This window comes from Salvelinus alpinus, chromosome 5 (genome assembly GCF_045679555.1).
Source record: "Salvelinus alpinus chromosome 5, SLU_Salpinus.1, whole genome shotgun sequence".
NCBI lineage: Eukaryota > Metazoa > Chordata > Actinopteri > Salmoniformes > Salmonidae > Salvelinus > Salvelinus alpinus.
The window spans coordinates 70,306,644-70,321,703 of record NC_092090.1 but is presented as its reverse complement, the minus strand read 5'-3'; the positions used below and the strand labels follow the sequence as shown (position 1 = coordinate 70,321,703).

The 15,060-nt window shown below is 44.6% G+C and overlaps 1 protein-coding gene across 2 annotated transcripts; it reads right to left on the bottom strand.

Annotated features, from left to right (window-relative positions):
- Window positions 1-3,453: 3,453 nt before the first annotated feature.
- On the bottom strand, window positions 3,454-14,716 carry LOC139576650 (protein unc-45 homolog B-like). Of its 2 annotated transcripts, XM_071402962.1 has the most exons (20): window positions 14,653-14,716; window positions 13,725-13,895; window positions 13,567-13,603; window positions 13,224-13,399; window positions 12,892-12,981; window positions 12,572-12,739; window positions 12,228-12,393; window positions 11,824-11,994; window positions 11,426-11,597; window positions 10,951-11,251; window positions 10,686-10,780; window positions 10,156-10,297; window positions 9,878-10,018; window positions 9,074-9,201; window positions 8,862-8,928; window positions 8,594-8,707; window positions 8,348-8,463; window positions 6,690-6,807; window positions 6,420-6,575; window positions 3,454-6,064 (listed from the first exon to the last, which is right to left on the bottom strand). In XM_071402962.1, the coding sequence occupies exons 2-20, from the start codon at window positions 13,893-13,895 to the stop codon at window positions 5,792-5,794; spliced, it is 2,802 nt and encodes a 933-aa protein (XP_071259063.1). In that variant the 5' UTR covers window positions 14,653-14,716; the 3' UTR covers window positions 3,454-5,791. The 2 variants fall into 2 exon arrangements, with proteins under 2 accessions (XP_071259063.1, XP_071259062.1); XM_071402961.1 differs by lacking the exon at window positions 14,653-14,716 and having other exon boundaries at window positions 13,725-14,637.
- Window positions 14,717-15,060: the final 344 nt, after the last annotated feature.

Below are 15,060 nucleotides of genomic sequence, written 5' to 3'. Positions count from 1 at the left end.
ACAGCTCTTTGGTCTTGGCCATAGTGGAGTTTGGAGTGTGACTGTTTGAGGTTGTGGACAGGTGTCTTTTATACTGATAACAAGTTCAAACAGGTGCCATTAATACAGGTAACGAGTGGAGGACAGAGGAGCCTCTTAAAGAAGAAGTTACAGGTCTGTGAGAGCCAGAAATCTTGCTTGTTTGTAGGTGACCAAATACTTATTTTCCACCATAATTTGCAAATAAATTCATAAAAAATCCTACAATGTGATTTTTTGGATTTTTTTTTCTCATTTTGTCTGTCATAGCTGAAGTGTACCTATGATGAAAATTACAGGCCTCTCTCATCTTTTTAAGTGGGAGAACTTGCACAATTGGTGGCTGACTAAATACTTTTTTGCACCACTGTATAAGATCTTAATTTGATCAGTTTCTCACAGCAGGAAAATAATCCTGCATTAACAGGAAATGTGAATTACTATGTGGATTATAATTAATGGATATTTCTGTATGGGTTGATACATTTTTTAATTGAAAGTGGAAATTACAAACATTAGCATTTTTAAACCTCTAATAAACTACAAGCTTTCATTCCATGCAGCGCCGGAACATTTCTCCAGCAACACGGTGGTCAAATTAAGATCCTGTATAGGCCTATCAAGCAATTATGTGTACTGATAACAACAAACTGCCTCCAAAAGAAAACTCCAGCTCCAACAGCACTAGCAGAACTAAAACTGAGAAAGAATTTATACATTATTTTAGCAATAAGCACATCTATGCTGTACATACCTACACGTACGTTATGGTCACAAGACGCATGCCTCCTTACTGTCCCTATAATTTCTAAGCAAACAGCTGGAGGCAGGGCTTTCTCCTATAGAGCTCAAATTTTATGGAATGGTCTGCCTATCCATGTGAGAGACGCAGACCCGGTCTCGACCTTTATGTTTTTATTGAAGACTCATCTCTTCAGTAGGTCCTATGATTGAGTGTAGTCTGGCCCAGGGGTGTGAAGGTGAACGGAAAGACACTGGAGCGACGAACCGTCCTTGCTGTCTCTGCCTGGCCGGTTCCCCTCTCTCCACTGGGATTCTCTGCCTCTAACCCTATTACGGGGGCTGAGTCACTGGCTTACTGATGCTCTTCTATGCTGTACCTAGGAGGGGTTTGTGCCGTGGGGGAGATCTTCGTGGGCTATACTCAGCCTTGTCTCAGGGTAGTAAGTTGGTGGTTTGAAGATATCACTCTGGTGGTGTGGGGGCTGTGCTTTGGCAAAGTGGGTGGGGTTATATCCTGCCTGGTTGGCCCTGTCCGCGGGTATCGTCAGACGGGGCCACAGTGTCTCCCGATCCATCCTGTCTCAGCCTCCAGTATTTATGCTGCAGTAGTTTATGTGTCAGGGGCTAGGGTCAGTCTGTTATATCTGGAGTATTTCTCCTGTCTTATCCGGTGTCCTGTGTGAATTTAAGTATGCTCCCTCTAATTCTCTCTCTCTCTCAATTCAATTCAAGGGGCTTTATTGGCATGGGAAACATATTTTAACATTGCCAAATCAGGTGAAGTAGATAATAAACAAAAGGGAAATAAACAATAAAAATTAACAGTAAACATTACACTCACAGAAGTTCCAAAAGAATAAAGACATTTCAAATGTCATACGCCTCTCTCTCTCTCTTCTCTCAGAGGACCTGAGCCCTAGGACCATGCCTCAGGACTACCTGGCCTGATGACTCTTTGATGTCCCAAGTCCACCTGGTCGTGCTGCTGCTCCAGTTTCAACTGTTCTGCCTGCGGCTATGGAACCCTGACCTGTTCACCAGATGTGCTACCTTGTCCTGGACCTGCTGTTTTTGACTCTCTCTCTCTACCGCACCTGCTGTCTCTAACTCTGAATGACAGGCTATGAAAAGCATACTGACATTTACTCCTGAGTTGCTGACCTGTTGCACCCTCTACAAGCACTATTATTATTATTATTTGACCCTGCTGGTCATCTATGAACATTTTAACATCTTGGTCATGTACTGTTATAATCTCCACCCGGCACAGCCAGAAGAGGACTGGCCACCCATCAGAGCCTGGTTCCTCTCTAGCTTTCTTCCTAGGTTCCTGCCTTTCTAGGGAGTTTTTCCTAGCCACCGTACTTCTACATCTGCATTTCTTGCTGTTTGGGGTTTCTGTATAGCACTTTGTGACATCAGCTGATGTAAATACATTTGATTGATTGATATATCTACTTTAATGAGAATCTAGAAACATATGCCAGACTAGTGAAAACATTTTCTGTGTAGTGTGTAGTGTTAAACACAACATACACTTAATACTAAGTGTATGTTGTGTAGTAAGCTGTTAGTAGCCCATATGTCTCACCCTAATAATTTGGTCCTTTTCCCCCTCTTAACACAGCCTACAGTTCTGACTTGGTGTACAGGGAGAATACTGTAAGAATGGCCCATGTTCTGAATTCTGTCACTATACATTTCAAAAGTGCTGAACAAATAATTATATTGACTACGTCCGTCCTAGCTCGCTCATTAATGTCTTAATCGAAATTACGGATTGCCTCTAATCTGCTCGTCATTCCCTTATGCCATAGTTTGTACCTCTCAATTGTCAGTAGAAACCACATTTGTTTACGCAAGTCAGCCATAGCTCCCGAGTGGCGCAGCAGTCTAAGGCTCTGCATCTCAGTGCTAGAGGGGTCACTACAGACACCCTGGTTCAAATCCAGGCTATATCACAACCGGCCGTGATTGGGAGTCCCATAGGGCGGTGCACAATTGGTCCAGTGTCATCTGGGTTTGGCTGGTGTAGGCTGTCATTGTAAATAAGATTTTTTTCTTAACTGACTTGCCTAGTTAAATAAAGGTTAAATTTAATGAAAAAAAATACCAGTTATGTTTTTTAAAAGGCAGTAGATGAGGCTGAATTAACTGCTTCGCTGCTAGATAAGTATCTGCTGATAGCCAAGTGTAGCAGTGGTAAGGATTCACTCCATGGTGCTGAAAAGAAAGCTTTTCTGTTGGGACAGCTTTATGTAGGCCCTAACAGTTTGTGGGTACCATTTGTCACCATTATAGTGCAGTTAATGTATTGTTTAGTGTTGTGCTGTGTAGTGGCTTTGCTGGCATGCATCTACTTCAAAATGGAGTTAGGCTCAATGGCACTGCCAATGCTGTCACAGACGCTATAATGGAACAGATACAAAGATGAGTCCTCTATCTCGCTGGCCTGTTGTTTTCAATCGTATCTGCACTCTCATTGGCTAGAATGGTCCCACCTGATCTCGCCTCCTTCCGCATGCCTGCCATCTTTGAGGACATGTATTTCCTTTGTTAGAGCGGTCACATGTATATCTTGTCAATATAATAGACAATCTTTGGCGCTACATCACAAGGTTATGCGCTCCTCCCCCTCACAGCAGCGCTAGATAGAACTTTGTGGAATAATACACACCTACGGAAAAAATAAACGTGTCACAGCAAACATTACTTTATTCGGAAGGCCTGATGTGAGATATGGCATATACACAGAGTGTACAAAACATTAAAATATTGAGTTGCACCCCCTTTTGCCCTCAGAGCAGCCTCAATTCGTCGGGGGATAGACTCTAAAAAGTGTCGAAAGCATTCCACAGGGATGTTGACTAATGCTTCCCACAGTTGTGTCAAGTTGGCTGGATGCCTTTAAGGTGGTGGACCATTCTTGATACACACGGGAAACTGTTGAGCGTGAAAAACCTAACAGCATTGCACTTCTTGACTCAAACCGGTGCGTCTGGCACGTACTACCATACCCAGTTAAAAGGCACTTAAATATTTTGTCTTGCCCATTCACCCTCTGGATGGCACACATACACAATCCATGTCTCAAGGCTTAAAAATCCTTCTTTAACCTGTCTCCTCCCCTTCATCTACACTGATTTAAGTGGATTTAACAAGTAACATCAATAAGGACCATAGCTTTCACCTGGTCAGTCTGTGTTCCTAATGTTTTGTACACTCAGTGTACATTCTACGTGATCAATTTGGGTCGCGGGTTTACAATTGAACCTTTTCTGAGATCTCTGCCAAGAAAGGAGGAAAGAATCAGCCTGTGGGCTTACTGCACATGCAAAAATACACACACACATCAAAATCTGTGTGAGGCTATTTGCTCATCAAGTCTCTTTTTCTGGAAGTCATCAAGATGGAAGTCTTATTTTTGGGGGGTAAGGGCCACCTGGAGGTCAATTCTGACATAAGCTGTATACCAAGATGGTAGATAATTGAAAATATTTCACTCAGGCTTTTTACCATTGAAATAAATTGGCAGTTCCAGACTACTTAACTGGGTGTCTCCCATAGACACCAATGCAATAGCAGTTGTGTCTGGTCTACTTAGTTAATGGACTTTCATTGAAACAGAAAAAAAAACTGATGGGGTGTCTCACATCCTCTTCAATCTCTGTTGTTCAAAAACAAGTGAGCACAGTGGATGGAAATGAAAATGCCACTCCCACTTCATGGTCACTGGATGCCGACAGCCCTGCCCATTTCTTCCGTTTCGCTTCAGCCAGACAACTTTGCTTTCATGGGCTGCAGATTGAACAAATGCTTTCGTCTTCTTCTTGCTGCAAAAGTCCAAACCTTAAAAGAATATATATTTTGCCCATGTGACTGTTTTAACTGCTTATCAAAAACAGTCATGACCAATGTCCTTTGTCGAAAAGCATACTAGGCTGTACTGACAAACAGTAGAATAAAATTGTCCACTAAAATCAAAGTAGACAATAGTCAAAATTGTCATCTTTATCCTTAATAAGTGTAACATACAAATAACATTAAACAAACACCTCTCATCCACACAAATAAACTCTACTTAACTTACAAAAAGATCTAGATAAAGTGTAGCCGTTCAGAAGGGAAACATGAGTGTGGTGGCTTCAGCTGATCGCATCAGCGGATATTGCACCAATTGGATTCCCATTAATTACATGCGGTCTATTGAAGTCGACCAGTTCTGCACATGCTTCCCCAATGCTGGATGTCACACGCTCTCATGCGCTGATGTCTCTTGCTGCTGTAACTAGCTGTTACTCGCTATGCTTGCTGTTTCTGATATCCCACCACCACCACCCCAGCCTCCACCTGTGGGTTCTGTGTTTCTTCCGTCGGGGGGGGATTTGATATAGCATATCGTGCTTACTGCCTATAGTTCTATTATAACATTCATATGACGCTTGGCTCTGGCAGTGAGCTACTCTGCAGGACAGAGCTCTAATGCCAAGACAGGCATTGTTATCTTTTCTAATAAATTGTTAAACGTTCACGTGGTGTTTTCTTTCTGAAAATTCGAAATAAAAATTCAAGAAATTAATTTGTACTGTCTCTGATTTCATGATAGGTGGCTGTTCAGGTGCACCATCAGTCCCATCTCCTGGCCTCCCTGTCCATAGGCCTACACTCAACACAGAGTTTCTCAATCTTCAGTCTCTGGACCTCAATCTATGGGGTGTATCTGATCAGCAAGTTAGGCAGACTGTAATTAGCTCACACGTTGCAGTTTTCATTAAAAGGCACAAACTGTAAGTCCAATGTACTGTAACAAGTGTCGGCCTGACACTTTGGGAGGACTGTGGGCAGTGAGGGGTATGGGCGTTTGCAAGTGTACCCACCAAATATACACACTCATTGGACTAAAATGGAACTGTCAAACATGTTCTTATTTCTGTGTGATTTGTTTCTGGTTGATTGGGTTGCGCCTTTAAGGGAGTAGGTCCATTGCAAGCCAGTCCGTAGTACTATAAAAAGCTTAAGAAACACTGCTTTAAGAAGGGGTTGTGAATGGCTTGATGAGGCCGAGGTCCATGGCCTTGACCAGGCAGGTGCGTGCCACATCGATCACAAGCTGCCTCTTGGGGTTGTCCATTGCTTTGCCAATCACTGTCAGGATCTCCAGGATCTCGCTCTCGATCAGCTTCTTGGCTAGCTCGTTGTCGTCCGAGTTCAGTATGTTGTACACAATCACCAGGCCTCTGTGCTGGATCTGGGGCTGGTCATGGAGAATGAGCCTCTGAAGGATCTCCATCCACTGCAAAGTCTGCGGAGTGAACCGAGAAAACACTGGTCAGTCAAAGTGATGAAGTGGATGAGGCCTCACCATACATTTTGAATAAGTATAACTATAAATCAGTGTTGTGATGATACAAATGTATTAACATATAACTATATTCAGTGTTGTGATTATACATATTGATTACGTAACCCATAACTAGACATTGTTGTCATGATACATATTGATTGGTCACAACTATAAATCGATGTTGTGATGATACAGCGTTGTGATTGATTGGGACAATTCGTCAGTTCAAATCAGTTAATATCTTTGCACAGGAACTGCCTTTGGGTCACCCCAAGGTGAGTGTACTAGTGTGAATGCAACCAGACAGACATACCACCAGGGTCATCTTGGTGCACAGTTTCTTCTGGGCGGCAGTGAGCATGGCCAGTGCTCCAGCTGCAGCTCTCTGGAGCTTTTCATCGTCCTCAGCACACATCAGCACCAGCAGCTTCAGCCTATCATTCCCATCCTCCAGGTACCGATCCTGCACCTGAACACACAATGGTGACGTTAGTTACACTGGGTGACATGTTTGTTACCTGCACACACACAACACACAGTATGTGATGACACTGTTCCCTAAGATTGAGGGGTGTCCTCTCACCTCTTTGCACGTCACCAGGTTGCACATGCACTCTGTGGCTGCCTGTCTGATATGATCATGGTCTTCAAACATGTACTGCTCAATCTCAGGGAGAGCCTTCTCTTTCAGGATCTTCACTCTGGAGCCGTGAAGGATGGGAAGAAAGAGTTAAGAAATCACACAAACGTCTCATCTCCTCCACTAAAAACGCTCTGGCAGCAACTGTCTCATCTCCTCCACTCAAAATGCTCTGGCAGCAACCGTCTCATCTCCTCCACTCAAAACGCTCTGGCAGCAACCGTCTCATCTCCTCCACTCAAAATGCTCTGGCAGCAACCGTCTCATCTCCTCCACTCAAAACGCTCTGGCAGCAACCGTCTCATCTCCTCCACTCAAAACTCTGGCAGCAACCGTCTCATCTCCTCCACTAAAAACGCTCTGGCAGCAACCGTCTCATCTCCTCCACTCAAAACGCTCTGGCAGCAACCGTCTCATCTCCTCCACTCAAAATGCTCTGGCAGCAACCGTCTCATCTCCTCCACTCAAAACGCTCTGGCAGCAACCGTCTCATCTCCTCCACTCAAAACGCTCTGGCAGCAACCGTCTCATCTCCTCCACTCAAAACTCTGGCAGCAACCGTCTCATCTCCTCCACTCAAAATGCTCTGGCAGCAACCGTCTCATCTCCTCCACTAAAAACGCTCTGGCAGCAACCGTCTCATCTCCTCCACTCAAAACTCTGGCAGCAACCGTCTCATCTCCTCCACTAAAAACGCTCTGGCAGCAACCGTCTCATCTCCTCCACTCGAAACGCTCTGGCAGCAACCGTCTCATCTCCTCCACTAAAAACGCTCTGGCAGCAACCGTCTCATCTCCTCCACTCAAAACTCTGGCAGCAACCGTCTCATCTCCTCCACTCAAAACGCTCTGGCAGCAACCGTCTCATCTCCTCCACTCAAAACTCTGGCAGCAACTGTCTCATCTCCTCCACTCAAAACGCTCTGGCAGCAACCGTCTCATCTCCTCCACTCAAAACGCTCTAGCAGCAACCATCTCATCTCCTCCACTCAAAACGCTCTAGCAGCAACCATCTCATCTCCTCCACTCAAAACGCTCTGGCAGCAACCGTCTCATCTCCTCCACTCAAAACGCTCTAGCAGCAACCATCTCATCTCCTCCACTCAAAACGCTCTGGCAGCAACCGTCTCATCTCCTCCACTCAAAACGCTCTAGCAGCAACCATCTCATCTCCTCCACTCAAAACGCTCTGGCAGCAACCGTCTCATCTCCTCCACTCAAAACGCTCTAGCAGCAACCATCTCATCTCCTCCACTCAAAACGCTCTAGCAGCAACCATCTCATCTCCTCCACTCAAAACGCTCTAGCAGCACACGTTTCATCTCCTCCACTAAAAACTCTGGCAGCAACCATCTCATCTCCTCCACTCAAAACGCTCTGGCAGCAACAGTGAAAACTAAAACAACTGGAATGTTCCCAGAGCATATCTGAGCTCACAGCTGTTTTCTGTTTAGAGTCATATTTATTTTGACAAACTTCTTGAACACTTGTCCTCTCACACATCTATTACCTTATAGTGATTGTTGAATCATCTGTAATAGTCTCAGGTGTTTAGTTGGGTTATACATACTGTGGTGTGGTTGGTAAATTAACAGGCCTCACCTCAGTTTGTCGTTGAGACCAGCCAAGTTGGTGAGACTCAGAAGTGCCTCGTAGTTCTGCACCCCGTCTCTCTCAGGGTGCAACAGGCTGACCAGAGGACGCACCACCTCATAGATCTGTCAGAGAGAGAGATGACAAGGCAGGGTGAGGGAGGTAGGGTAAGAGAGAAAGAGAGCAGGAAGCAGAATGAGAAAGAGCCCACACCCTCTCCCCCACGTCACAGGAAGTGGTCAGACAGCTTCTTACCCTCTCTCCTGGGAAGGCAATCTCTGGGTTGGACACAGCAGCAATCTTGGCCAGGGCGTGGGAGGCCCTTATTTTCCCTATAGCTGATCCCTCCAGAGCCAATGGGATCAGAGCCTGGGGATCACACCACAAGAGATCAGAGGTTCAGACAGTCAGAAATCCACTGGTTAGATAAGGGTAATACATCAAATGTAAGGCTGGTTATAGGTTGAAATAGTGATGATTCTAGAACGGAGAATCTGATGAGTCTGTTGTGTCTGTCACTCACCTTGCCCCCTCCATGGGCGCAAATCGTGCCACGGTTTTTGGCATCATCTGCCAAGGCAAGGAACACTCTGCGGATGAAAGCAAACACCATTGATTTCAATCTGATTTGTTCTGCAGCATTGCTTATTGCGTGTACTGACTGTAGGTTGGCTCTGGATAAGAATGTCTGTGACAGCTAAATGTTCGAGCCTAGTACAGTCCCAGGTTGCTCACCTTGCCAGCATCTCTTTGGTCTGGTCAGTCAGGAGAAGGTTGTCAGCTTTCACCATGACAGTGAGAGCTGAGATGACCCCTCCCTTTAGCATCCTCTTCACTCTCTTCTGGATGAAATCCTTCTTGTCCTAAGGGCAGAGAAGCGTGTGTATTGTCAGCACCTCCCTCAGTCAATATACCTAGGACCTCAAAATACAAATATTAAACTTTGCTGACAGTAGAGAGCAGCATAGTCACATGTATATAGCCTTTATACTAGTTTAGTTTACAGTGACTTGGTGTCCAGTTATTTCCTGATATAAATAAGGACGACTTGTTTGGTATGTGTTTTTTTATTAGGATCCCCATTAGCTGTTGCGAAAGCCGCAGCTACTCTTCCTGGGGTCCACACAGAACATGAAACATGACATAATACAGAACATTAATAGACAACAACAGCTCAAGGACAGAACTATATACATTTAATTACGGCACACATAGCCTACACATCAATACATACACACAAAATATCTTGGTCAAATAGGGGAGAGGCGTTGTTACGTGAGGTGTTGCTTTATCTGTTCTTTGAAACCAGGTTCTCTGTTCATTTGAGCAATTGGTGATGGAAGGGAGTTTCATGCAATAATGGCTCTATATAATGTATGCTTTCTTGAATTTGTTCTGCATTTGGGGGCATTGAAAAGACAACTGGTGGCATGTCTGGTGTGTGTGTCAGAGCTGTGCGTAAGTTGACTATGCAAACTTGTTGTACAGTTCTGCCTGCTGGACAAACAGGGGGAGGCCTGTGTCTTTCTCTTATCTTACCTTGGGGTGCTGCTCAGGGACATGCTGCTTGGAGAACTTGGCCAGCTGAACCAGCTCAGGCATGATGTCTTTCTTCTCATAGCTGTTGGTGCAGTTGACCAGGGTACAGGCCACAGCATACAGGATGGTCTTATCTTTAGACTGTATCACAGGGCAACAGGGAAGAGCGAAGTTAGGTACTCTCCTCCAGGTCCCATATGCACCCTTTAATGCCACTATGCTCCTGTCATGTTCTATGAGTTGGGTCTCTGCTCTGTCTTTAATAGTACAGTACCTACCGTGGCCAGTTCAAACATGGCTTTCATGGCAGGCTCGTCCTCAACAAAGTCATCCTTTACATCAGCGTCTTGGGTCAGGTAGGCCAGACCTTCTATAGCCCACTTCCTGGTCTTTGTGTCCATGGCAGAGTTACACAACCACCTGACACACAGGTAGAGAGTTAACAGGGAACCGGGCTAACAGGAAATGGTCCTCCATCTTGAGATTATGACCATGGGAAGCCATTTCTAAATCACACTGAGGGAATATAATATTGTTCTCTCTGCAGCTGAAACACGTCAATATGTCAATACAAATAGCCCATAATTATCCAGATAAAGAGTCGTAATTGTCTGGACTTGGTGTGTAATTAGTCAAGTTTAAGGGTACAGATATGTTCACATTCTATTACTCCTGATAGTTGTAGTCCATAAAATATGTTATGTCTGTGATCAACTGTGTCTATGAATACTTCAGTGATATTAAGACCACAAAGTTACGTAATGGCAGATAAGCTTTCAAAGCTACCGACCCAAAACAACAGACTCACTTCCTGCATTGCTTGGCCAGTTTCTCAGTGGAGCCCTCAGCAAACTGCCTCATACTATAGTCATCTCCACCTGCTGAGCCCAGCTTACACAGACCCTGGGGAAAGGGACACACACAAAACAGTGAGTTCATGAACTTGGAGGGAAAGTTACCCTTAGCTCAATCTGAAGAGTCACTGTAACGTTATCAAACATGAAGAACTATCAATGAACCCCTCAAAAGAGCACATTTCTATTCTATAGTATGGAAAGCTACAGCTCACTCACCACCAGCGCACGGATCTTGATCTTCTCGTTCTTGGTCTTCTTGTAGATGTCTTTGAGCAGCGACACGCCGTTGGTGATAATGAAGGAGGCGCGGCTCATCTTCGTTGAGGAGTGGATCAGCGCTTCCACGGCGACCATTTGGTCCACCTCACGCTCAGAGCCGCACAGCGCCACCATCATCTCCATAATGCCCTGGCGACCCACCAGCTGGTTGCCCACATCAAATGGCCCCTGCAGCAGGCCTGACAGAGCGTTGATGGCGTGGATGTTCCTGTCCATGTCGTTGGGGTCAAACTTGCCTCTGTGGAGAGAGTCAGGGTCAGGGAGAGTAGGGTTAAGGGTAGATGAGGGAGGTGGGGAGAGGTCAGGAATAAATGTTAGTCAGATGATTTAGTACTCATCACCATCATCAACTATAGTGCTGATTAGATATGCTACTCGTATGTTACTGTTATGTTACTAATATGTAACTCACTTGATGTACTCGTCACAGACGTCCCTGTAATGGTCTCTCTCGGGGTCACAGCGGAGGTCGTCCCAGAGCTTGTCAAGCAACACGCTGGCGATGAGCTGAGTGTTCTCCGTCATGGGCAGCTGGTCTGGGAGGTCAGGTATCTGGCCACACACCTTCAGGATCTTCTTCAGACCTGGCGGGGGGTTCACAAAGCCAGATGAATGTCAACTTCCCTAAATTAAGTTGAACAACAACGAGGAAGGAAATTTTACTTTGTGACGAAACAGTCTTGAAAATGTTCATCTCGTCTTTGGTGTCATAAACAATCAGTGGCCCTGTGTAAGAATTTCCACGACAAACATTTATCAAAGGTCTACTTAGTGTCACAGATCATGATCAAAGCTAACCGACTCGCTCACCATGGTCGATGGTGAAGAGGCTCTTGGAGTGGTCATGGTCTTTCTTGTCCTTGCGAGGCACGTTCCTGCACAGCAGGTTCAGGGCCTGGTCTCTGCCGTGTCCTGAAACCTTCTTACTGGCAACCATCTCCAGCAGGGCCATCAGGATGCTCTTCAAGTCTTTGCTTGCATCTGCAGGGGAACAGAATAAGGGTCAGACCAGTTTTATTAAGTGTTTATAAAACACAAACAAGTAAATATATAACACGTAAATAAATATAAAACACAACAATGTGTTTATATAGCTGATAGATGCTATTCTGAGGCAATTCACATTGGGTAAAAAACACTACATACATGTATATAAATGTAGGGCTTTTGACTGAAACAGGATAGGAATGCAGAAACGTAAGTCGATGTCTCACCCAAAACCAGGGCTTCCTCCTTCCCATAAATCCTCCGGTCTCCTCCGGTAAGGGAGTCGTTGATGCACTGGAACAGGTCGGAAGTTGCCAAGGCGATGTCCTCATTGTCGACAGCCATGATGCTGCACAGCTTGTCTATGCCCACCAGGTGGATAATGGCCATGGTCTGTATAGATACAAACATACAGGTCAACTGAGTGTACACAAGGGGGACTATGGCTAGACATTACAATAGAAACTTTGAAAAGGATCCATATCTGTCACAAAGGACCAGGAATTGGGAGGATTGGCTCCCCTTCTTACAGAATCCCTTATGCACCGCCCTGTCTTCACCTGCCCCTCACCCGTGATTTGTGTCCAGTGCACATTCCCGCGAAGGTGCGGATAGCGGCCAGGACCATCTCTTCTTTTCCGGTCTCAAGCATATCCAGCAGCAGAGGCACTCCGTTGTTCTGGAAGATTCTCTCTGCGCCAGCATCTTCTCTGGCCAGAACCACCAGGTTGTTAGCAGCCTACATGGGAAGTAAATACTATTCATACTGGCATAAAAGTTACACACATTGCATTTGATATCAGACTGTAAAAATATTAAAGACCACAGCATCATGCTTATTACAGTAAGTGGAATCAATGGAACTGATCTCTACTTCGGTGTCATTCAAACCTTTTCCTTCTTGTCCTTGTCCATCTCCTCATCAAGAAGAATGTCAAACATGTTCTGAACCCGTGAGTCTGTGGAGAAGGTTGTCTTCAGCTGTAGACAGAGAGCGAGAGAGAGAGAGAGAGAGAGAGAGAGGGAGAGAGAGAGAGAGAGAGAGAGCATAAGAGAGAGAGAGCATAAGAGAGAGAGAGCATAAGAGGGAAAGAGAGATGCAGATAAGTACCATAATGTGTGTTTTTATGTCTTGTTCATAAGTCAATCAAATATTATAATCACATAGTTATCAGTAAGTAAACCAATGGCTCGTTTCTAAATGGTCCCAGTTGGTAGCAGACCTTGGCTTGGATTTCAGCCCCCAGCCTCCTGAGGGTCTCCAGGAAGGTCTTGTTTTTGGGCTCGATGGTGGAACACCTCTGGACGTCTTTGAAGGCCATGTCCAGCTTGCCCAGCTTCTCCAGAGCCTGGCACCGCCGGAACAGGGCTTTGACGTCTGTTGCATCCACGTCAATGGCTGTTGGAGAGCAGAGAATAATACAAGTGTCTGGGTTGAAGTGAAAAGATCACTGTGGTATGAGCATAATCCATTATTTGTCATTTTATGTGACAGTGAGCATGGCAAAATAAAAACTTTGTTTTAATTCTTGTTTATTTCTAAACATTTACTAGATGGTACTGTACCTTTGGAGGCATCAGAGGCTGCATTGGTGAAGCTTTCCTAAGAAATAAATAGTGTTCATAAACATCAGAGGATCAGGAAATCACACCCAGGGAGTAATAATTATAAAACAATTCAGTTTTTGCTTGATGAAGGCCTGTGGTTGAGGTTAGGTGTTTACCTTTTTCAGGAAGCAGGCTGATCTGTTCCTGTAAATGACAGCAAGCACCTTTTTGTCTTTGCACAACTTGATGGCTTTTGTGTAGCACTCAATGGCCTTGTCCACCTCACCGGCTTGGAAATGCTTGTTTCCCTCATCTTTTAACTGAATTGAATCTACCATCTCTCCCATCTGGTGAGGAAATGAGAAGTTGTAGTTCACCGGTTCCAGGTTCCAGTATGACTTGAACATTAAAGCCAATGAATGACTGGTACTTAAAGAGTAAACAGCACATGTTTCTGGAACATTACATTACTCTTCTAACACTATAAATTGAACATGTATCTCTATACTTAATAGAGAAACAATACATTTAAAAGACAATTCTGAATCTGGAACAATGCTGTAAAAAAATATACGCACCTGTTCCTGGTAGATTGTAACTTTTACAACCACTTTTACAAACAAACACACACACATTTAAGTCAAGAAGAATGCCAGCTAAAACACCATCATCTTGACAAGGTTTCCATTCATTTTGATCTCCGAAAAATACATATAATCACAGTTCAAAATTCTAAATCAGCATGAGTGATACACCTCACTGTCCCAAAAATGACAAACAAAAATAATATTGTAAGAAAATAATACTCTTCTTACCATTCTCACTACAATGTCTCCTTACCTGAGTCCCCTTTAGCAAATGGCCCAGCACATTCTCTAACTTTAAATGGCCCCCCCGCATGCCTTATTTGGGCATAGTTTTGCACCCCAGTGGGGGCCTTACCACTAATACAATAATTCTAATGGACAGCCACTCCATCGCTCCTGATAGACAATCACCATGTCCCCTGTCCGCTGTCCCCTGTCCTAGAGCCCCTGGAAGGCAAGCTTGTCACTCAAGACTGTGTACACTCAATACATGTCTCTCAATAGCACCATATAATACCTTTCAGGATTGTGTATTCTTCTCTTCTCCTCTTATTTTCACTTGAGTACTAGTGCAACCCCACCCATCCTTTATACTCATCTCAATGAGGTGGGCCAAAACCAGGGTGGGACCATTTAAAAAAGGGATGGGGGTCTACTCTACACAGAACAGACACTCCCTGAGAGAACTGTACACTGAATTCTCACATTTAGCATTGGATCGGATTTGTTAAAATGTCTCATTGCTTTTATGACAACATACCAATGCTGAGTCATTAAAATAACTGCATAGTAGTTTATCTTTTTGTTCTCTATTTGTAGTTATGACATGGGTAACCCCCTTGAAACATGGTCTGGTCCTGATATGGTCTATTTAAGGAATAGGTTCGATGACAGCTGAGAACTCACCAGAAAATGCTTGTGTACT

Excerpts from the sequence above, each read along its gene's own strand:
- LOC139576650 (XM_071402961.1), bottom strand. The coding sequence starts at position 13,955 with ATGTTCAAGTCATACTGGAACCTGGAACCGGTGAACTACAACTTCTCA. Across the intron at positions 10,781-10,950 it reads TCAAGATCCGTGCGCTGGTG|GGTCTGTGTAAGCTGGGCTC; the intron begins GTGAGTGAGCTG and ends CCCTTTCCCCAG. Across the intron at positions 10,019-10,155 it reads CCATGTTTGAACTGGCCACG|TCTAAAGATAAGACCATCCT; the intron begins GTAGGTACTGTA and ends CCTGTGATACAG.